We start from the raw sequence: 22,464 nt of genomic DNA, 5'->3' as shown, positions 1-22,464 counted from the left end.
CTGTCATCGATCTTTAAATTAATTTTCTTTGTACGAAATTACGAAGATACTATTAAGATACTAAAATATTGCCATTCGAGATATTATTACACTCCCGTTCTGTATCACGCGATAAAAATCCAATCTCTGTCCCATCATTCAACCATCTAGACTCGAAAGAGTCTGAGAGTTGAATAACTCTGGATCGCTGCCAAAGACGAAACCCGGACTAACGTTAAGTTGATAGAAATTGTATCTAACGTCAAACCTACTCCATTTACAGGCAATACACCGAATCCTCCGCGACCTCGTTTCAACAGCTGTCGTTCAGAGCCACGCAGCAACACATGGATCCCAGAAACGAGCGTCCCTTCCGACCTTTGTCCACCGGTGTTCTCTTCCACACCATCTTTGGTAACCAACAGCGTGGTAACCACCACCAGCAATGCAACGATGAGCAATGGGAACGTGGAAACCAACAACGATCATCGAACGAGCAACCTGTCGCCTCTAAGAACCAGCACACCCCTGGAGAACGGTGGTTCCACGTATCTATCCTCCGTTTCAACCACTTCGTCGATGAACGGAAACGTGTCTAGCACTGTGTATTCAACCCCGTCGACGCCAACGACCGTGTCAAGCAGCAGTTCCTTGACAGAGAAGCCACCGATCGTACCCAACGAGGGTAGATCGAGCTACAGGGATCAACCAGCGAGCAGCGCGTCTCCTCCGACCAGGGACAAGCTTCGAGCGGAGGACAAGGCCAGGCGCAGGATGAATCAGCACGGAGAACGAGCCGGGACAGCCTGCTCCGGCGAGAAACTAGGTCGGTATACTCGAATATGTCGGTGGCCTTGGTTTCGCGATGCTCGTCGGAGATGCGAATTGACGCCGGGACTGGCTTAGGCCCGCTGCAAATGATCCATGGATCGCGATCACGTTGTTTTCAGGTTTTGTAGATTTTTTGAGCGAGCCATTTTTTCGAACCGTACGATGTGGCATGTTTATAATTTTTTCCTTCTTTTTTTTTGGCGATGCAATGCATACGTGCATATGGTATGCAAATTTGTGTTAAGGTAATTGCATCTAATATCGTCTATCCAGTTTCGAGCAAAAAGATAGGAGACATCTTTGTATCAAATTAGTCTCAAACGAAAGAGCATTATTTGCGTTTCGTGTACGTAAAATACCGATCTTTACCAGCGCCTTCTTTTTCAAAATATTACGACAGCGTCAAAAATTGCTGAAGAATTTTTAACGAGGCGAATGAACGTTCTTAAGGCTCTTTAGTAACGAACGGGTAAAGTTAGTACGTTTGAATGATTTGTTTTCTAGAATATACCCGAAGCATAGAATTACCAAGTGAACTAAAAAGCACAGAGTAACCTGTAAATCTAAACTTGTGTTTATTCTGTTGATCAACCTGACAAACACGGTGAGTCAGACCTAGGAACATCTGGCTGGATCGTCATTTACAGTCGTTACTCGTCGAAATCGTTTTAACAAGATACGACCGCATCTTTTATTCATCCCACCGCCGATTGCGTAGTTTTATTCATGGTCCTATCGAGCAGAAGCTTTAATCCCTGTAATTGGCACAGCAGGATCGTTAACGACATCTAAATATAGTTAAACGATTACTGAAATTGCTAATTGATGTCGGTGTAAAATAATAGAAAATTTATACGATAATTATATATCGAATTATTCGTATCGTGGTTTCTCCTTTTTTACAGTCTCACTCCCATAAAACTCTATCGTAAATTATTTTTCTCCGATTTAAGTGCTTATGAATCGGTTTTACGCGAGTTTAATTGCCACGTTATTAGGTCGTGCACCTAGAGAGAAATTTTACTGCGTTGCCCGATCGCAAAGCGGATCTGCTAACGCGATTCGGTTTTAAACCAACAATACAACGTCCCATTGAATCGCACGAGGAAACTGGGTCGTCGACGACTATTCTTCTCTTCGACGATGATTCGCGCGACCGCGTTAAATCGTACCTGACCCATTTTCCCTCGTGACAATTGACGGCATAAACAAAACAGTTAGCGCGTGTCCACGCAACAGAGAACCGTCCGTGTGAAAATCCAGCCGATTCTATCCGCACGAATTTATTCGTCCCTGGCAGTCATTTATCTGCTCTATCGTACAGTGTAATCTCGATGGGAAGCTTCGCTACCGTTTGTGTTTTAATGACAGGAAGAGTGGCTCGACGAGAATCTGGGATCGAAAACTTACGATGTACGAACAAGGTCAAAAGTGTGCAGTTCTGGTTAAATCTCGTAAGACACGCGATCACGAAGTGTTTCACAAAATCTTTCATAGAAAGGGAGTGTTTCGTAGAATCTTACGATCGAAAGAATTTTTCCGGCAATTGTTCCAAACAATGGAGATAATTTGTTATTCTAAAAGAATAAGTTTCAGTCGAAAATGACGAAAAGAACGCAGAATGAGCGAAGGAGCTTTGAAATAAAAATTGAAACGGTATAGACAAATGTAATCGGCAATTTAATGTCTTGCAATAGGAGAGCAAAATCAAAGTTAAAATGAAACTTTGATACGAGAAAATCGACCTGACCGAATATTATACGAGAAATAGTTAATGTTGTTATTATAGGTGTGTGGTAATTAAGGTACAAACGACGAACTAACTATTCCCCTTGTTACTTTCACTTTTGCTTGGAACATCCAACGATTCTCTAATAACACAAGAAACACAGGACATTCGTTCTAATGCTGGAACCTGTATCGAAGAAACGCAACGAAGCAGAGAAATCGTAGCCACGTGAGCGCCAGGGGGAATCATATCTCGATTAAAGGCTCGTAGCTCACTGAAAACGACAGGCTAACTTATCGTCGATTGGAAAGCACGTACGAGATACCGATGGTGGGAACAACATAGAGAAAATCCCCTCGCTCGTTTAATTGGAATCCCCTATCACGTTCGAGGGAGCAGGCTCCTCCACGAGTTGCTGATTAATTTCGCTAACAATTTTCGCCCGCCGCGTCGTTATCGAGGACAGAGACACTCTTTGGTCGAGTGTTCGCTAACTTCAAACACGGAGCGGGTGTTTTGTCTGCCGATTAAATTCCCTGACAATTTTTCTGTGAAGCTTTATTTGCTTAAAAGGGTTCTCGTACTGTATCCTCCCCCGTATCAATTTATTTTGCGATTTTAAGGTAATATCGAATATTTTCCCTGCTTGCGAGAATATAATCATTGTATTTTTAAAGACATTTTCAACGTGTACTTTCAATAACAGGGTATTTCGTTACAAATATTCCTCTTGTATTAAAATATTTAAGACCTTCTGTGTTTGTTAAAGCGAGAGCGAGTTTACTATTGCTATAACTCAGTAGCATGATCCAATATGAAGGAGATCTCATTGCAAACCGTAATTTAGAATATCCAACGTGGTATTATAAAACCTGATGATTTCATATAAAAGGCAATAACAATATCCTCGCGTTTGATCATTATGCCCAAAAGAGGCGTTAAATCATATTTGATAAAAAAAATTCATCGATCCAGCCGATTCGAAGCGCTGCAATTGTCTTTTTTCCCCTCCATTTAGTTACAATGATCAAGAAGGATCATAAGCTATTAACGTCAGAAACGGTATAGGGCTCTTTATGATCAGTTTAACAGCTTCAACCGTGTATTTAGTCGTCTCAATAAATTCTGCAAATGTCTCCATGTTTAGGGTAGAAGATTATCCCAAGTTTACGATACGGACGACACACCTGCTATTTTCGACAAGTTCGAATTTTTTCACATTGCACGTTACAAAGTTTACAATTCGGACCACGTGGACGACTTAATTCGCATTTTGAGCGCTCGTCGGCTCCCTACAATAGCAAACAACGTGTCATAAACTTTGACAACAGTTGAGAACTCGACAATAGACCACGCGACGATGTCGCTAACGGGACGTTACACTGCGAACCCTCGACGAGAAACGCACAACTTGCGAGATGCCCACGACATTTCGACAGTAGCATGATCGAACAGATATAAATTCCCACCTGGTAGAAAACGTTGACGAAAACGCGCTACCTATACTGACACCTGGAATATAAGCACCAGTCAGCACAGGTTAGAGAATAAAACACTTTGAAATAAACGTTCAAGAAAATCACTATCGTACTAGAACTCTTAATCAACGCTTCACCTTGAGCGTCAATATTGTTCGCGATCCCACCGAACAGTTACGATTTAAGCGATCGCCAACTGGTTGAAAGGTCGCAACACTTAACTTTTTTTACTCACACGCTAGTTTGTGACGGAACGTGTCTATTTTTATCGTAGTACTCTCCCCTCTCTATGATCGCATATTTCTCATTGATCTTGCCGAACGAACAAACGAATAAACGAAGAAGCGTGGCGCCGTGTTTTAATCGATAGAAGAAGAACACAAGTGAATTTTTCGTCGATGGAGAACCGGTTGTGGCAAACGGTGTATCCTTTTCTAAAAATCGTGCAATCGCCTCGCGTTAACTGCGCGTGCTTTACACCGTTAGCCGCTGCAATTTGTTCACGCATCATTATCGAATTAGCTTCTTGCGGTCGGTTTATTAGCGTATCCCAACGTGAAAAAGCCTAATTCCGATCGAACGCGCGTGGACAACGATATCTTTCAGCTGTCTGCTTCACGATGAACTTGTCTCGATGGTTCGCCGTTTAGGGCGAAGGATGTTCAACTAGTAACGGTGTGTCGAAGGTTTAGAACACGGGGCTTCAGACTTGGAAGCCTGAAAACTGGCGTTCTCGAGGAATCATTGGGATAATTGATAGTTTAAGAGATTAGTAGGTTCTTGGAATTGGGTCAGTTGAGAATTCTAATGATAAAGGTCTCTGATTTGTTTTATAGGCTTTGTAGTCGATCTCTGTAACAATGTTTCTGTATAATTATTTACGTACCTCTATGCAATATGTATTTTACGTTCGTAGGACTTTCACGATATTTTCGTACTGACAAAGAAACACTTCGAATCTGGGCGTGTCTGTTTTAACAGGACTTCCAGGATTGAATCGATTTTTTAATTTGATTAATAGTGGAAATACATATTTTCTGACGTTTCCACAAGAAAAGATATAACGCGTAAAATTAATTAACTTCATAAGAAATTTCTCTGGAACAGTCGTTCGAGGTATACATATATCTGGTGCGTATTTTTTTTATCGACAATTGTCTACACCGAAGGGATGAAAGTAGCCGTTTCTAAAATTTAGTTCTTAATCAAAGCTGAGTTTTGACGAGGCAAAATTGAAATATATTTATCATTTTCATAGCTATTCTTAATCGAAGTTGAATCTTCTTAAAGATGCTCGTACTTACGTTTGCTCAATAGATCAGACAACAAGAAATGAAACTAGACAGCTTAATGGATACTTCATAAATAAACAAGATAAACAGGCATATTCTACTTTGATTCAACCGGTTGAGTGAATTATTAATCAGCAATGTTATTTCTTCCAACCTAAATTCATCGATCGACATTATCTCCTATTAGCTTAATGATTCCGAACAAACATGATAGACACGTCAATACGGAAATTCGTCATTAAACGATGAATCAACCGATTGGCAGGAAAAAGGATTAAGCGATACGTTCTTGGTCGAAAAAAGAATCTGGCGTTCGAGATTTATAAGGGTCTAACTGGCATAGTTAGCTTCGATTCCAAAGGATTCGCCTGGTGTGATTACGTTTCCCGTTCGTTGCGTAATTGCGTGTGCACAATCTACGAGAAAATCTACCGGTTCTCCTCGCCGCGTGCTTCGTGATCTCTGCTCTCCCGTCTGATCCGTAGATTTCATTTAGATTGGCGTCGAACGAACGTCCAGGAACCCGTTGCCCAGCTTCACCAGTGATCCCTGAGATTTATGTCGATCGCCGATTGTCCAAAGATATCCACGAAATACTTGGGAAGATACACTTAGCGAATTTTTTTACAACAGAGTAAAATTCAGGATCGCTGCCGTGCAATCTAGAATCTCCATCTGTATACTTTTTTGAATTTTATTCGTCCGAATAATTGAGCGATCGATACGAATAATCGACGAGTATCGAGAAATTCCTACCTTTCCGATCATTTTTACGCAACATTTTTCCTGAATATCGCACTCAATTATATTGTACAAATGTTTATATTTAACAAATATTTATTTCTGCTCATCTAAAACTTAGAATAATCTGATCTATTTTATTACTTAAATTCTTGCGGGAAATTTTTTACGGAAAATGTCCTTTAGACATGCGATTTGCAAATATCGTAAGAATCTTCGTTTATCGTTTCACCAAAGTGGAATATCTCCATCGCTCGCTACATGTAAAATCTTCCATCGAACGATGAATCGCTGGAAGCCAATTTTCCCCGAAACTGTCCCATTGTTTCCACCCTGTCAAAACGTCATGCTCTCTAACGTCAACAGCAACGAAGAGAGGTAGCTGGTAGAAAACTGTTATTAGCATAGTAATGGCGGTTAGAATTCGATGGGTGATGGGTCGATAGAAACGCGGATAAACGAGGGCGATAAGCGTTCTCGCCTGGTCGTTGACGTGAAAGGGGGACTGGATTATTAATTAGTCGGCAGTCAATTAACCGAGCGATCGTCTGGCCTTGGCAACATCGCCACATGCTTAAGGTTTTACTCCAACTGAAAAGAACTTAATTCGTTAAGTCGAAGACGAATATTTTCGATAACGACCAGCCAGAGAACGATAGAAGCCCGGAAACGCGTTTCTCGCTGTTGCTGCTACGTTGCTGCTTGATCATGACCATTATGCGGCTAGCCTGTCATTATCGTCTCGTAACGGGAGACGCGGAATGACTCTATCGAATGGAGCAGAAAATGGTGAACGATTCGACGTATGTTTCAGACGATGACGCCTGTCGAAGAATCCTGCTGGAGCATGAGAGGGAACGAGAGGGAAAATTGCGGGATATTGCTGCCTCTTTGACCCAGCCACGCGTCAGGAGGATCAAACCGAGAACGTCCGAACCGACTAGGGACGTGGTGGATGCAGCTAACGCGGCGTATCAGGACAAATTCGTGAGTCTCGAGTTTCTATACCTGTTGAAGGATTTGGAGTTGTCATTTCACATCGTCATTCGTTATGGGTTTTCTTTTTTAAGATTTCAAAAGAAGCATTACTCTGGTATATTAGTCAAGAGTAGGCTTTAAAATATAAACTAGATTCGAAAGAAAAATATACTACCATCCAAAGTATAGAGTACAGGACAGGGCTCAAAAGATATAGATTAAGGTTCGAAGAAAGATATATTGCTCAAAAGATATAGATTAAGGTTCAAAGAAAGATATATTGCCCAAAATGGAGAATGTATAATTCAGAATCTAGGATAGGATTCGATAAAAAGTATAAAGGATGTACAATCTCTAGTCTAACTTAATGACGAGGCAGATGGTTAAATCCCCATCACTCTAAATAACTTCGATGTAGATGTCTTTTACGAGCCAGAATAATAGAAATTCGTCGTTAATACCACATACAGATCAGAGGTGATCCAGACGGATGTGGCCTGGACATTTCGGGGATAAGATATTCCCCTACGTCCGAACTGAGGGTTGATCTGCCTGCCGAGGATTTATTAAACATCAAGAAAGGCTGGCTAATGAAGCAAGGATTGAACAAGGTATATCACCAAACGTGACAATTTCTCGTGTAACCTTACGGTAGCATCGAATGTAGGTTAATATACGTAACGAGCGGTGTATTCTTCAGGAATGGAACAAGCATTGGTTCGTATTGCGCGGTTGCGGTCTCATGTACTACCGTGATCCTTGCGCGGAAGATAAGGGTATCATGGACGGTGTCATAGATCTGAATACCGTTACCGCCGTCACGCCCCTTCAAGTCGCAAGAAATTATGGATTCCAGACCGTGGTGAGTGTGACCGGTGGATTTGCACGCGGTGATTTACGGTAATTAACATTCCGCATGAAAGAAAGAATCGGTCAACGGAAATCCAGTTACAGACCTTACGGGAGCTGCAATTTCCATCCTTTTTTTTTCATCCTCGTAGAGGCAGATACAATACAAAACGAGTTGGTTTACATTGTCTACTAGCTGGACCGACTTTTAAGCGTTTGGTAGCTTCGCGAGATATGTAACAGGAAAAATCGTAAGACCTCGTCTTCACTAAACCAACGACGAACCTCTTGTTCATGTTTTATGTTTCTTGAAAAAGTTATTGTTTGTTGCTCGATGTTTCATAACGATTCATAATGTTCCATAACGACAAGTATCGTTTTGAGATCGAAACAAAAACGAAATATTCCTCTGATTACGTGGCTTCGATATGATGGACGATATCTCCACAAGTTGATATTTGTCGAACAGCGTCTGGAACATGCAACAACGACAAGCAACAAAAATTCCTTGTTGCTTCAGCGAGGACGTAACGTAACACTGAAGAATCGTTGAATTAGATCGTCGAAACCTATAATTAACTATGAATCCGCCGGAGGCTGGTTGGTCAATTGGATCGCCGGAATTAACTTCCGTGGCGGGAGTGGCTGGAAAAAGTCGCTAACTCAATTTCACGCTAGAACAGATCTTGAAACTCTTCGTTTATTCGTGTCACTGATCTCTGTCATCCGTTGTATCCCGCTGTTTGGCCCACATAGACGATAACATTTCAGTTACCTGCTTTCATAGTGCTCTGTTTTATCCGATGATTTGCTCTAGTCCGGTTGTTGCGCATTTTTCAAGGCCTGGGATGATCGAGGATCGACCGTGTTGTCCGCGGTCACCGCTGGTATACGAGCCAGTTGGATGTCGGCCATTCGGAGGGCTGCCAATTTACCAGATCCTGACAGTAGCAACGATTCTCTGACCGTTTGTCAAGATGGACAGCAAGATAACACGCCTCAATCACCTACTGCGTAAGTGAGGCGAAATATAATTGATTAAATAAGGGAAAAAGATTCGTATGAGCTTCTTAGAAGCCAAACTGATCAACTCCACTGTTTATAAAATTCTTCCAAGCGTTTCTCATAGTCTAAAGTGCTTTGAAATTTATTCAAGTCAACATTTGAATTTTAGATCCATTACGGACCGTGAGAGAGACTCGGTTGTTCCATCGACCTCGGTCACGCCACGCTCAGTGCTGTTCTCTTCGGACGAGGAGTATCGAACAGCATCCGAAGGTGGCAGAAGAGAGTCCGGTGATTGGTCAGAAGTCCCAGTGTCACCACCTCTGGTAAGAAACGGTGATTGGCCCAGTGGACTGAAGGGATCAAGCTGGTCAGATTCAGCAAACCATGAATGGTCAGAATTACCGCCCTCACCACCGTTAACAAGAACAGCTCTATCCCGAGTAAAAGCACGATCCAGATCAAGCTCCAGATCTAGAGTATACAAGAGAAGCTGTAGCTCGCCTTTAAGCTCAAGAAGAAGCACGTTGGACAGCGTGAGGTCGGAAGATCTAATGATGGCTTGCTGCGAACTTGGAGAAGACGAGGACCAACATAATGGACACATGCAGAACAATAGTTGCCTCTCGAGCGCCAACGAGAGTCCCTTGATCGTAGAATTGTTGGAGAATCAGGTATCGATGTTGCGCGATCAGTTGGATCAAAATCAATCCCACCCAAGCACGCTACTAGTCATTATCGAGCGTCAAGAAAATGAAATAGAGAGTCTGAAGTCGCAGCTGAACGCGGCGAGAGCGGATGTTGCTAGTGCGGAGAAGGAGTTGTCCAGGTTGAGACAGCAGAAGGCTGAAGCTTCTATTAGGGAGAAGCAAGTCGATGAACTGTTGAATACCATCCAGAGAACAGAGCAACAGAGGAACAAGGATTTAGAGGACTTGGAGAAGATGAAGAAGATGTACAACAGAGATAAAGAGGTGTTGGAGTGCAAATTGCTGGAGACAGAGGCTATTCTTAGGGAGACGAGTGAACGCTGCGAGATGCTTACTAAAGAGTTGGCATCGAGTCATAGAACCGTTGAACATTTGCAGTCGGAGGTTACTTCATTGAGTAACAGATTGTCTCAAGGTATGTTGAATTTGAAATAAAATTGTTCTGGTGTTAATATCATTTATTACAATGTTGTTATATGTTTTATACTGTTGTTATATGTTTTATACTATTTATCGTGTTGTTATGCAGGAATAGACGAAAACGAGCGTTTATATAGCAAAGTTAGAGAATTGGAAGATAAAGGGGGACTATCTTCTTCAAGGGAGCGCGGGAGAAGCTTCGACTCTCTCAGTGATTTAACGAATATTGAGTTAGACCTAGACTTTAATACTCTTGATAAGGAAAGGTAATAAAGACATATCTGAAATTGTTGTATATAGCTACAAGTAGTTTGAAAATCATATTATATCTTTTGCACCTTTTATCCGTAGGATCGTGGAAGAATATGACGAACTGAGAAGCCGCTTTGAGAAAGCTATCCTGGAGATACGCGCGATGCGCAAGGAACTCCGTGAAGCGCACGCGATACAGGACGCACTGGAGCTAGAGATTTTTGCTCACAAGCAGGACGCAGCGAGTGTCAGCGAGACGAACCAGGCCCAGCTGCAGTTAATGGCAGCTAGGATTCAAGATTTGACGAACAAGCTTGCAGCTAGCGAGAAACAAGTGAGAACGTTGAAGCAGAAGTTGACTAAAGCTGAAAGTAGAGATAAAAGAAGATCGCTGTCGTTGAAGGGTCGTGAGTCCTTCCAGATCTCGCAAGAGATGGAGGACAAGCTGCTGGATCTGGAGAACAAGATCTGTGCTATAGAACGTGGAAAAGGTACCAGTGCGCCAGTATCAACTGGATGCAGCTCGAAGGAGTCGAGTCCTAACCCAAAGAAGGAGAAGAGAAGGGACGGAAAGAGTCTGGATCGTACTAGATTAAGAAGAAAATCGCTAGATAGTGCAACTAGTTCCGAACCGATGAAAGTGTTGATCAGACTCAGCACTCTAGAGACGAAGGTGGCGAACGTTACAGAAAATATGGCGAGTGACGCTGAGAAAGACTCCAGCGAATGTAGCGAGATCAGTGCATCCTCCACCAGCGAAGTTTCATTGGAGATCATCGCGAGGTTAAGGAAATTGGAGAGGGTGGTGTCGAAGTCGAAGAGGAGGCTGGAGAAGTGTTTAGGTTCGACACAAGCGGAGGATAAAGCGGAGAAGTGTTTGCGCGAGGTGAACGACATCCTGGACTCGTGTTTAGAATGTAAGAAAAACCAAGCTAGCGCTCAAGTGACCGAGTCAGTAGGCGTAGTGGTATCTAGACTAGAGACTATACTTAAAGATAAATTGAGCGAACTCACGAAGAGACGGCAGACGCTCGAGCAGAACGGCCAACTAAACGACAGAGAGAAGATGAAGCTGGTCGCGGAGAGAGTGGCGTTCGAGTTCATCGTTCTGAGACAGATCAAGTGCGCGATCGGCCGGACATTCGACCGGAGTGCCGTTCTCAGTGAATTGGTCGAAACTAGTCAGCTTGCCTCAAGCTTAATGCGTAAGATTCACGGAACTAAGCCCAAAACGTACCAAAACACCAGTTACATTCAGTATCTTACTAGAGTGTTAGCGAATAAGTTAGTACTAGTAGGTGGCGTGGCCGCGACGGAGACAACGACCAAGGAGGTGTCCGCAGCTCGTAACGAGAGCTTGAACTTCCTGCTGCAAAAACAATGCGAGGTGAACGAGATCGTACGGAAATATAAAGAAACGAAGTTGAGACAGCTCGCAGAAGTACTGGCCGCCGAAACGTTGAGCATGTCCGAGCAAGAGGATTTGAACAAACATCAGGTAACCAACTCGAATAAAAAATTACTGGAAGATCGACGAATTCGCGAAGCGTGGGCGTTGGCTCAAGAAACGGTCAGCAAAGAGTTGGTACAAGCTGAAGTGTCTCATGTGATCGTGCGTTGCGGCCAAATGTACGAACAGAACATCACGAGCATCACCGATGCTTGTCTCAACTTTGAGGGCGCGGAGAACGTAACGTTGGAATCTTGGATCGATGCCGCGCAGGCCAGACTCCGTCAAGAGATGGAACTTTCTACTCGCGAGCTATCCGACGTGTACGAGGAATGCCTTCATCAGCTGAAGAAGAATAAGTCGACGATAGTTGAATCGAAGTACGAGTCCCGGCAGTTGTTAACGGAATACGCGGACGTGATCGCGCACAAAGCTTTAATAGACGCCAGAATCGGGCTTCTTCAGGAGAATACGAGACAATTGACGATCTTCCCTGGGGAGACTTTCGTATCTAGTCTAATCCGAAACGACGACGTCCTTTCAAGTCTGCTAGAAGCGGACGACCACGAGTTCCAAAGCAATCCGATTCTCGACGCGGAGTACAGTTACCTTTATCAACAGTTTAGCAAGGACTGCGAGGAAAGGATATCCGGTTCAAAGCGTGCTTCGAAGGATCAGATAAAGAACGTTGGCCAGAGTTTGCACTACCTAGAAGAAGACTTAGTTGAATTGGGCAAACGAGTCCGAGGCAAATTGAGCGAAAATAACGAAAATACCGTGTGGCCTACGAAGTCGCCGACGGTTACCATCACCGACTGGTCGAGTGTGTGCGAAAAATGCTCGGAATTGCGCAAGCAGATCAAGAAGCTGAGCGACTACATGAATAGCGTGACTTGCAAACAGTGTGGCCAATTGCAAGAAACCATCGATAGGATAACAGCCGAGCATAATCAAGAGTTGGAGACATTGAAGCGCAATCAGGAAAGGGATTTGCTGGACATCAAAGGTGAACTAGACAATCAGAGACAATCTCTAACATCTCAGTACGAACAGGAAGCGGCCAGTCTACGAGAAAAGGCGAGAAAATTAGAACATAGACTGAACGCTATGGACTCTGAGCACTCTGCTCACGTGAACGAACTTAGAGCAGCTTATCAACGATCCATGAGCGCGGAATTGGACACAGATGCGGAAACAAGAAAGAGATATAAAGAAGAGATCAAGCAATTGCGAGCGTTATGTGAAAAAGGTTTGCTGGCAATGGAGAATTCTCATAGACGCATTATTTCTGAGATGGAAGAGAAACATCGACAGGAATTGGAAAATCTAAGGGTGGAGAAAGAGCAGGCATTATCAGAAGAGACTCAGGCCACTCTTGCGGCTCTTGATGCTATGAGAAAGGCGCACGAACACGAAGTGCAGAAGGAAATAGCTAAGTTTAAGCAAGAATTTATTAAACAAATGCAGGCACGCGAGGACATTGGCGTGCTTCATAAAGAACACGAGTATGTAATTAATTCCTATTCTATATCTGTAAATTTTGAATAATCCATGAATTTATCATGATGATATATATTTTTTAATTTAGATATCTCTGACTATTAAATAACATTTATCAATTTATAGGGAAGAGATGGAGGAGATAAAGCAGGAAATTCTTTCGTTATCTGCAAAATATTCCTCTAAGTGTGTGGAGTCTGCAGCCCTGGAGGAAAAAGTAGGATCCCTTACCAAACAACTTGCTCAAGCGCAACAGCACATCATGCAACTAGACGCGAGAAACAAACAGCTGAGGGCACATTTGGTATTAGAAACGAACGATGGTACGATCAACGACAGTATGCAAATGTTGAGGGGCAGGGACAACGAGATTGTCGAGCCGAGGGAGGAAATTCATCGACTACAACAGATGAAGGTAAACTTTTGATAGCTCTCGTTGCCATGAACGTGCCCCATTTACAGCGTAGATGTGGTTAACAAAAATGTACGATACTAAATTAATTAACTCCGCCGCAGTTACATGTTATGGCGCCCAACCCTTTCGAATGTTTCGAGCAAGCGCTTCTAGATAACGAAAAAGAACTGACAATTGTAAATAAATAGTAGTCATAAGCTAAAGATGAAGTTAGGTACAGAAAAGCTTTTGTGTTCGCAGGCTTTAACCGTTCGCGAATATTTAATCCTCGATTGGTAGGCAAGGAATAAAAAGATATTTTAACCCCATGCTTATTAAGATCTTTTCATTCATTCAATGAATTGTGTTCCTCGAAAGATCGCTTATAATATATTGATTTATTCATATGAAATATATACAAATGTATTGTAAATTAATCGAGTGCCTTTTTTAAACAAAATTAAAATCTCATTCATATATTATGCAGTTATAAACTTGACCATTAAAAACATATCTACTTTCTTTCTAATCTAAAGGTATAATATAAAGGCACTAGATTAATTGAAGTACTTAACATAACACTAAAATTGCTGCCATCCTATCGGTAACCAAAAGCAAATACATCTTACCCCTAAAATAATGATTTAATATTTTACGATACGTAACGATAGCAGATATTCAAGATCCTTATTAGGAGCAGCGTTGACGGAGGTTTTACTGTACCTATCTGACCGATCGTGAGTAGCCCATAATTGATTGCCCCGGCGCGCATCGATCTCCAATACGATCGTGTTAACCCACCCCCATATACCAGCCGCACTGACGCATTATATTTTCGATATTTCACTAACAGCATGGGGAGGCTCCTCGTGATACGTCCGGTGTGTCATCGAAATCTCCGTCGCTAAGCTACTCGCCGCAGCGTGTCCGGAGTAGTCACGAGCCGCTGCTCAGAGCGGCGAGCAGCGAGGAGCAGAGAACGACCGGCGAACGGCCGAGAAGCTCGCTGTCCACGTTGCAAAAGAGCACGCAGGACAAGCAGGCCGCGTTCTCGTACAAGCTTGAACGCGTTAAGTCAGTGTCGTTGCCTTACTCGAGTAACTTGGTTAGGCCGGGCAGTAGTTCTGGCGTGCCGTCGCACGATAGGAAAGAGGTGAGCTTAGGGCAAAAGAGCCAGGAGCGTAACGGCCTGGCATCGCCGCTTTGGGACAGCCTGAGACCAAGGACCGGACTGCCCCATCAGTATCAAGGTACAGAAGAAAGGTGAAATGGGAGGAAAAAAAGAAGCCGATCAGAAAAAGAAAGAAACGCTTCTGGTGGATCGCCGCCGTTTCTCGATCCTCCTCCTTTTCCTCGAACTCGTTCCTGCTTCTCTCTAATATGCATACTAGCTGCATTCGGCTTACGAGATATTCATACGCGTTGGATGGACATCGAGTCGAGTTTGTCTCATTGCTTTTTTCCTTTCGACGATTCGTTCGTTGACGGTTTAGCGGACTATGGCATGACTAAAACTAGCTAAAGCGTGTATCGAGATCTTTGTATTTTGTTTAACAATTCGTAAGAAAAAGCTTTTGAAATTTGTTACCAAGAAAGAGATGTGGGAAACGTAAGACTAACCGAGTGCTTTCTCCTGTAAATTAACCACTTTCGAACATATTAATTCTGTTATAGTTATTAGTGTTTGTCGTCGAATCGAATTAATCGATCAAATTCTCAACGACTAACGCGTACAATCGCGTTGTTGTGCAATAATCGTTTTGTTATTTACATGTGTAACGTGTCCACGAGATTCGAATGTTCATGCGGATTGTTTCGTCCGGTTTTTCTCGACGACGATTTGTATTTCGATTTGACAAGCGTACGATCGCTGTTCAAGCAGCGATACGAAGCGCAGATATTAATCTTACTCGAAAGTTGTCTAACCAATTGCTAACCAAGAGACCTTTTAACGGTGTAACGCAAAGTAACCCCGCCTTCTCATGAATGTGATTTTGTACTCTTTCAATGTCTAATCTGTGCGCATAATAATTTTCAAGTTGTACTATTAACAGGTTTGGAAGCGCGTGGAATATATCTCTACCACAGAACTTTTATAAACTGGATCTTTTTAATAAAACTTTTTACACTTTCTTACTGGAGATCCTATTTTTGCAATCTGCAGTATACACGCGTCGAAATGCCAAGTTTTCTACACAGATTTCTACGTGCTTCCGAACACCAGCATCAAACTCTGCGAATATATTTGTAAGAGTAACGTCGCTTCACTATTGGGAACATAGTAGGTACTCTAAGAAAATCATTATACCCTTCTAGCCGTCGTATCGTCTGAAAATAATTAAGGGACATCGGTGGCAGTAAGACTGATCGAAAAAAATATAATTTCAATCTTCATGGTTTCTGAGTTTATCCAAAATTCCTTTATATATGTTTCAATTATTTGATAAATACAAGAAATCTACGAGCGAAGCTAAGAAAAGTAAAATTTCAACTGTATACGTAGCAAAATTAATAAATTTCAGAAATCATTCTATAATTAGAAAGAAATCTCACAGTGATCCAGAACGTTCGTTCGAATTATATTTGTTTCGAAAATAATTCGTAATTTAGTTGTATAAAAAATATAGAAAGAAAGAAAAACAAGTGAAATACACGCGTAAATGGATTGTGCAAACCGGGTTAATCGTATTTCGAAAAAATTGTATTTCACACGAAAGGTGGCACAGCAGAGGTGCGAGTCGACAGCGCCGGCAGTGGCTGGCAGGGCAGCAACAAAATCGAAAAACAGCAACACTCGGAGGCATACGGCTTCCATGCCAACGATCCTCGCGCGTCCCGCCTCACCCCGGAACCCCCAGCTCTCTCCGTTGCAGGTCCGTTCTCTTTTTTGCCAATTAAGGAAAATCTTTCAACGAATTCATCGTCGACGCACTTCACCAGCTTGTTTTATTTCGACACGCCTCTTATCCGCACTTCATTTCATATTTTTTTTTCATTTTTCTTTTCAAAACGTTGCTTTGATTTGGTCTTCTTTATTTTGGTAGCTCAGTAGCTTGGGTCCAGTTTCAGCTTTGCCAGCTTTTCGTCTAAGTACAGGTTCCTTTATGTGTATTCAGATGGTAAATAATTGATCCTAAATTTTCTTATTTTATTTATTCTACTTCAAATTGGATTATTTATCGTTATTACTTGTACGTTGTAGGCTATACATTGCTGATGCACATTTACGAACCTGATCCGATCGTATGTATATACACTGCTCTCTTTATCTAAGTTTGCCTTCGTACTTTGATTTCTATCTCCACGCGCATTTAGTGTTCTGGGTAGCACGGGTGAAAAGGAATCAGTCAACTGGACAATGAATAAGATAGAATTCTGTTTGCAGAGCTGATGAGGTCTCCAGCCGTGAGGTGGTCCAGCAGAAGTTGTCGTAGCCTGCCTCCAACGCCCACGCCGAGTTATCATCATACGCTCCACCCTCCACTACCAGCGGTGGGCATGGTCGCCGAGAGGAAGAAACGTTTCGAGCTCTGAATTGCTAATTAAGAATGTATCACTATCCTATTGGTCTGCTGAAATTTCAAGATTACGCGCATCGTCGAACGTATCATGGGCAGTAACTCCATGTAAAAAGAAAACACAAATTAATTCGTACGAATCGTTTTCAACTGGTGCTAAACTATAATAGTTGCTCGTTCAAAATCTTCCTCAAGGAAGACCCATGGATTTCGACTTGCATTGTCACATATTGAACATACGGCATTTTTTAAGCATTTCCTTCTTTTTTTAGTGTTGAAATAACTGTTTATGTTATTTCTTTTTTTTTTTTTCGATGACAATTTGCAAGCATTTCGTCACTGCCATAGCAAATAGAGCTTCGATGATAAAATGGAGCAATGTTCGTGTCAATTAATACGGTCGCCCGGGATCATGCTCGTCGTAACGTAACGATATTGAGCATGTTTATCAAGTAAACATGATTCAATAGCCGAAACGAGGCTCGGGTCCCGCGCGAGGCTCGCGAGTTCTGCTTTACGGTTGGACGCCTATCGCGAACGATAGGTCGTTTTCGAAGGGACTATCTTTTTCCGATTTATATCGATAGAATTTTTACCGGGTACCATTTACCAGGCCACCATTCGATGAGGCTGGTCCTTTGATACGCATTTAAACTTTCGATACGTGAATTTTTTCCCGTAGGACCGAGTAGTAGTCGTTTCGATCGACTTTCGCGAGCGACGTGCGTTTCTGGGGCATTATTTCAGCTGTCTGCCATTTCTCGTCACTTTATTCATGATTGCATAAAAGGAAGTCATGCGATTATTGATCGGTGTCTGAGCCCGTTTTGTTCGAATTTCTCTTTGACTTTTTCTTAGCGCTTCGAGTTCAAATTCGAATTACAACGAGTAGCGCTTGAATATATCAAGAAGTTGAATCTTTACTGAGATTATGGTAAAGTAGGCAAAATATTTAAATAGGCAAAATATTTTCATGGAATATTCTTTAAATGACGAGAAACGGCAAAGAAAGCGGCAGATGCAATGAAAGTACAGTAGAATGTCGATTATTCGAACGAATTACCAACAATTAAATTGGCAAGATATGATTCACTTCAGAGATTCGAATATAGGAATCTTTAGACATATCCGAATCAGTGAGATCGAAAGTCCGGATAATTAACAATCTACCGTACTGTGAGTCATTTATACAAGTGTCGTGGTAGTTAACGCAATGTAACACATAAATGTATCGGTGTGAAAGTGTACTGATAAATAATTCATGAAGATCGTTGCGTTTGCGTTTTGATAAAAAAGAAAAAGAAACGATGAAATGATTTTGTACAATCGTAAGATTTGTTGTTCGCCATCTTGTGACTTTACGAGGGGGCTAATTTTAATCGACGATCGGCTCAAAGTTCGTCTTCTAGGGAGGCTTCAATTATTTCTTTTTTCATTTGTTGACAAGTCGTTCGTGACTATTATTATTATTATTATTTTGTTTTGTAAAGATGAGTTAGTGTGTTAAAGCGAAAAAATAACGATGATATTTTGTCGCGGCAAGAGAAGACAAGGGGCGTAAGATTTATTCTCTATTTCTATCGTTTCTTTCCTTTTTTCCTCTATTTACTTTCTTTTTCTATTTTGCACTGTTTCTCGTTAATTCTTTGTAGTTGAAAATATTTGTACGCTTGCTTCGCGGAAGGACGCGCGTTTTCCTCTCAATGTGTCAAAATTATCTTGGATAGAATCTTCGTTTTAGAAGAGTGCGCGTTTTCCTTTCCAGTTGAAGGCAAAATTTTCTTGGATAGAATCTTCGTTTTAGAGGAGTGTGCGTTACGTCCTATATGAGTCATCCTTTTTTTGACCATGGATATTGGCATTTATTTCTTTTTGGATCGTTTCTATCCAATTTTACGCGATCGTTTTACGAGGAAACGCGCAAAACTATGACTTGTCGCTGATCCGGTCGCGTGCGAATTTGATGGTTTGTTTATGCTCTTGTTATGTATAGATTCTGCACATAATTGAATATAATACGGCGTTGTCACATTGCACTGTGTATTACCACATATTTTCATTGTGTAAATGTTTTTGTCGGTTCGCGATATTATCATTTTTTGATGTTAATACTGTATAGTTTATGACGTTTTCAATTTAAGAAGCAAGAAAGTATAAATAGCCTAGAATTAACCCCTTCCATATGAAAATGGATTGTTTATATTATATGTTATTATTATTGTATTCTATATTATATATTGACGCGTTCTAGTGAAGATGTCGTACTACATCTTAATTGATGTCGACAGAAGCGATTTACAACAATAAAAAGAAAAGGATTATCGATAACAATACGATTCATTATCTCTTATGTAGAGTAATTACTCAGGATTGTTTAACATTTATAATATATTACGATTATACTTATTGTATTTGTATTATAATTTATAATAACGTTTGAAATAAAATATAGTAACCATTGACGTGAATATCCGTTTAATGAATCTGTTTCTTTTATGTATATATTAGAAAGTGCTTCGAATATTCGAAATGAAATTTAAATCGTTTGTATTAGCGCGCAGATTCTATGCGCATGCGCAGGTACTTGAAAAGACTTCCAGTTTGAAAGAAACGCGTAGTTAGTCGGTACGTTGCGTGTTCGTACGTATGAAAGTTCAGTTATTTGTGAAAAATGGAACCTCTATTCCAGTTAAACATTGAGAATATCGATATTTTGCTCGTGAACACGAAAGAGAGGTTAATGCTGCACGATGAATATTCTCAGGTATGTATCGTAAGAAAAACATTCAAAGTTCGTGTATGATCTCCGCTTGTAACATCATACGAGTATGCTTTGAACTCTCATTATTTGAAAATTATACATTACTGAGATCTTCGGACATCTTAGAAATGTTTATTTTTCAATTAGAATATATCTTAGTGTAGAAATTTTAAATATATTTGGTTAAGCATAATGAAGTGGAAAAAGAATGTGGTTAGAATTTTATTAGAAAAAAAGATTTTGCTATCTTTATTTCTAAAAGCCGTAATCAGAACCTACAATATGTTATAATTATTATCAAGTACCTTTAGTATAAACATAAATTGAAATAGAAAAAATGAACAATTTCGTAGATCACATGTATCGAACGAATATCCAACTTATTCAAAAGTGGTGGCGCTGCGAACACAGAAGCGGCTCTTTCAAAGTTGATCAAGTTCGACATACTCTCAACTATATTCGAACTTCTACAAACTTCCAGTGATCGTCTACTTCCGTATGTATCACACAATACGTTATACGCAAATAGAATTAATAATTCTTGTTAGAACCTTTCCATAATTCTCGTTGATAGATGTATTCTCAATTTTCTGGACTTGGTAATCGTATATCGAAAGTTTTACGAAAGTCACGTAGCCACAGACGCCATGGACTCCATCTTGAAAGTTACAGTTTGCGTCGCAAAGTCTCGTTGCAAAGAAACCGAACTATTAGAGAAGCTTATTTCAATCATTTACGATATACTTCACAGGTAAACGTTTCGTCCAAAATTTGTAATTAAATTAACCAAATTTGAAATAATTTTATGAAACAAAATATTATGTACAAACGTAATGATTTTTAGAGCGGTAGAATTTCACGTGAATTTCGATATTGTTTGCGTACCACGGCAAGTACTGATGCTCTTGAAATCTTTGATCTTGGAAGATTCTTGGAATCAAAAGATAAAGTTCTCATCTGTTACGCTATTGAATCTTGTTCTTGAAAACGTTAACGCTGAAGACGAATGGGATGATGGGGTATATGAACTGTGCCACAAAGCTCTCAATTTAATGAAAGAGATCGTCGAGTATAGCGACGACGACGTCTCGATTTCGTTTGCTGCGGATGCATTGTGTGCTGTTTGCGCCTCTGTCACACGGTGAGGCTATATATTTTCTATATAGTTAAAGCTTCATAAGTTGAGAGAGTATGTTAGCTTGCTAATATTAATTCTACTTCTTTTGCTGGACGAAAGATTCTAGCCACAAGGAACAAAGCAAAATTGAAAGTTTCAATTTAATCATGATTGTATCATGTTTCATCCTAGTGTAGTAAAAATTTATGAATTGCTGTGCGTTATTCACAATTCTCGAATATTCATTAGATGTTCAGTTTCCCAACCATGGAATAATAATTCGCTGTACAAGTACTTAAATTACTTGGATATCATTGTTACTGAAATTAATGTTTTAAGGCATAAAATTCTATAATCGAAAATTTGAAATTAATTATGACCTGGTCGATATCAATTACAATTTGTAAATTCTTGTATCATTCAAAAGAGTCGAACGTTTATTACACATGGAATTCCCCAAACGTGAAACGTCGATTCGTTATCTAAATATGTACTCATGAAATGATTTAAACGAAACGAGAGACCCAGTATGCAGGATCATAAAATGGAAATATAAAAAACTCGTTTCCCTCAGATTATGCGTCGCGGAAGACGATAGTCAAGGATCGTTCAATAAAGTTTCGAAACTTAGAGCAACGATGCTGAAGACGATTCGCATCATGATGATGAACACGTTGGTACCTTACGTTAAGGTAAGTTCAATCATTTCGATAGACGTCGTCGATGCGACGTATATTTAGTTATGCGAGCATCAAGGGTCCTTTCATTCCGTCCTGTAGACCGCGGAGTCAAACGAAACGGACAGGGTCAAATTCCATAGGAACCTCGTGACTTGTCTGAACAACCTTTACAAGCTGAGTAGTAGCTGCGGCCGCGACAACTTGTCAAACCACTTGACCGCCAACGGATATCTCAAGTACTTCTTGCTGTTAACTACCAGACTTCCGTAAGTTTCGTGAATGGTCTAGGATTTATTCGTTGATATGATGTCATATCGCGACTGCCATATCTTCCAACATTCACTTTGCTTAACGTCAGATTTTCCATCACTGATATTTTAGAGAAATTTTACGACGTAGCATTTGCTTGCTGTTATCGCGGATCGTAGCAAATTTAGCTGATAAATCCATGCCGATCTACCAACCTATCAATCGAGAAATAAGCTTCGAATATCTAATACACCGAGGACTGGTGGATCTACCAAAAGATACTGAACAATGGGAGAATATCATAGCTCATGATCGAGGAAACAGAGCAATTGCATTAATGACGTTGGTTTACTATCACTTTCACGGAACCAGGGAGTACGAAATCAAAGTTAACCCTTAAAAACTGTCGTCAAAAGAAATTATAAGTGAAATTTCACGTCATACTGTTATTCGATATTAAATGAAGAGAGAAAAAACCTATTGTTCACAGTGGTTGCAGATAACACTGCGACGATATTACAACGGGGCGAG

General features: G+C 40.9%; 2 protein-coding genes across 5 annotated transcripts in view; both read left to right on the top strand.

Annotated features, from left to right (window-relative positions):
• Positions 1 to 19,444, top strand: part of LOC100747526 (protein outspread) — a 216,490-nt gene extending 197,046 nt beyond the window's left edge. Inside the window, exons 7-18 of one of the 4 annotated variants that reach the window (XM_003489422.4) lie at positions 263 to 805; positions 6,865 to 7,037; positions 7,499 to 7,639; positions 7,729 to 7,890; positions 8,719 to 8,891; positions 9,052 to 10,007; positions 10,122 to 10,278; positions 10,364 to 13,219; positions 13,341 to 13,629; positions 14,462 to 14,858; positions 16,326 to 16,481; positions 16,994 to 19,444. In XM_003489422.4, the coding sequence (XP_003489470.2) occupies positions 263 to 805; positions 6,865 to 7,037; positions 7,499 to 7,639; positions 7,729 to 7,890; positions 8,719 to 8,891; positions 9,052 to 10,007; positions 10,122 to 10,278; positions 10,364 to 13,219; positions 13,341 to 13,629; positions 14,462 to 14,858; positions 16,326 to 16,481; positions 16,994 to 17,142 (6,152 nt within the window). In that variant the 3' untranslated portion in view covers positions 17,143 to 19,444. The remainder of the gene's footprint in view (positions 1 to 262; positions 806 to 6,864; positions 7,038 to 7,498; positions 7,640 to 7,728; positions 7,891 to 8,718; positions 8,892 to 9,051; positions 10,008 to 10,121; positions 10,279 to 10,363; positions 13,220 to 13,340; positions 13,630 to 14,461; positions 14,859 to 16,325; positions 16,482 to 16,993) is intronic. The other 3 variants (XM_024367622.2, XM_033320639.1, XM_024367623.2) reach the window with 3 other exon arrangements.
• A 286-nt stretch (positions 19,445 to 19,730) lies between these two features.
• Positions 19,731 to 22,464, top strand: part of LOC100747287 — a 357,673-nt gene continuing 354,939 nt past the window's right edge. The window contains 7 exon segments of the mRNA XM_024367629.2: positions 19,731 to 19,890; positions 20,241 to 20,383; positions 20,462 to 20,638; positions 20,732 to 21,028; positions 21,579 to 21,696; positions 21,784 to 21,950; positions 22,066 to 22,308. Of these exon segments, the coding sequence (XP_024223397.1) occupies positions 19,798 to 19,890; positions 20,241 to 20,383; positions 20,462 to 20,638; positions 20,732 to 21,028; positions 21,579 to 21,696; positions 21,784 to 21,950; positions 22,066 to 22,308 (1,238 nt within the window). The 5' untranslated portion in view covers positions 19,731 to 19,797.

This window comes from Bombus impatiens, unplaced genomic scaffold, assembly GCF_000188095.3.
Source record: "Bombus impatiens unplaced genomic scaffold, BIMP_2.2 scf_0321, whole genome shotgun sequence".
Classification (NCBI taxonomy): Eukaryota; Metazoa; Arthropoda; class Insecta; order Hymenoptera; family Apidae; genus Bombus; species Bombus impatiens.
Note: the sequence above shows the minus strand (reverse complement) of the source record. Positions and strands in the feature narration are given on the sequence as shown.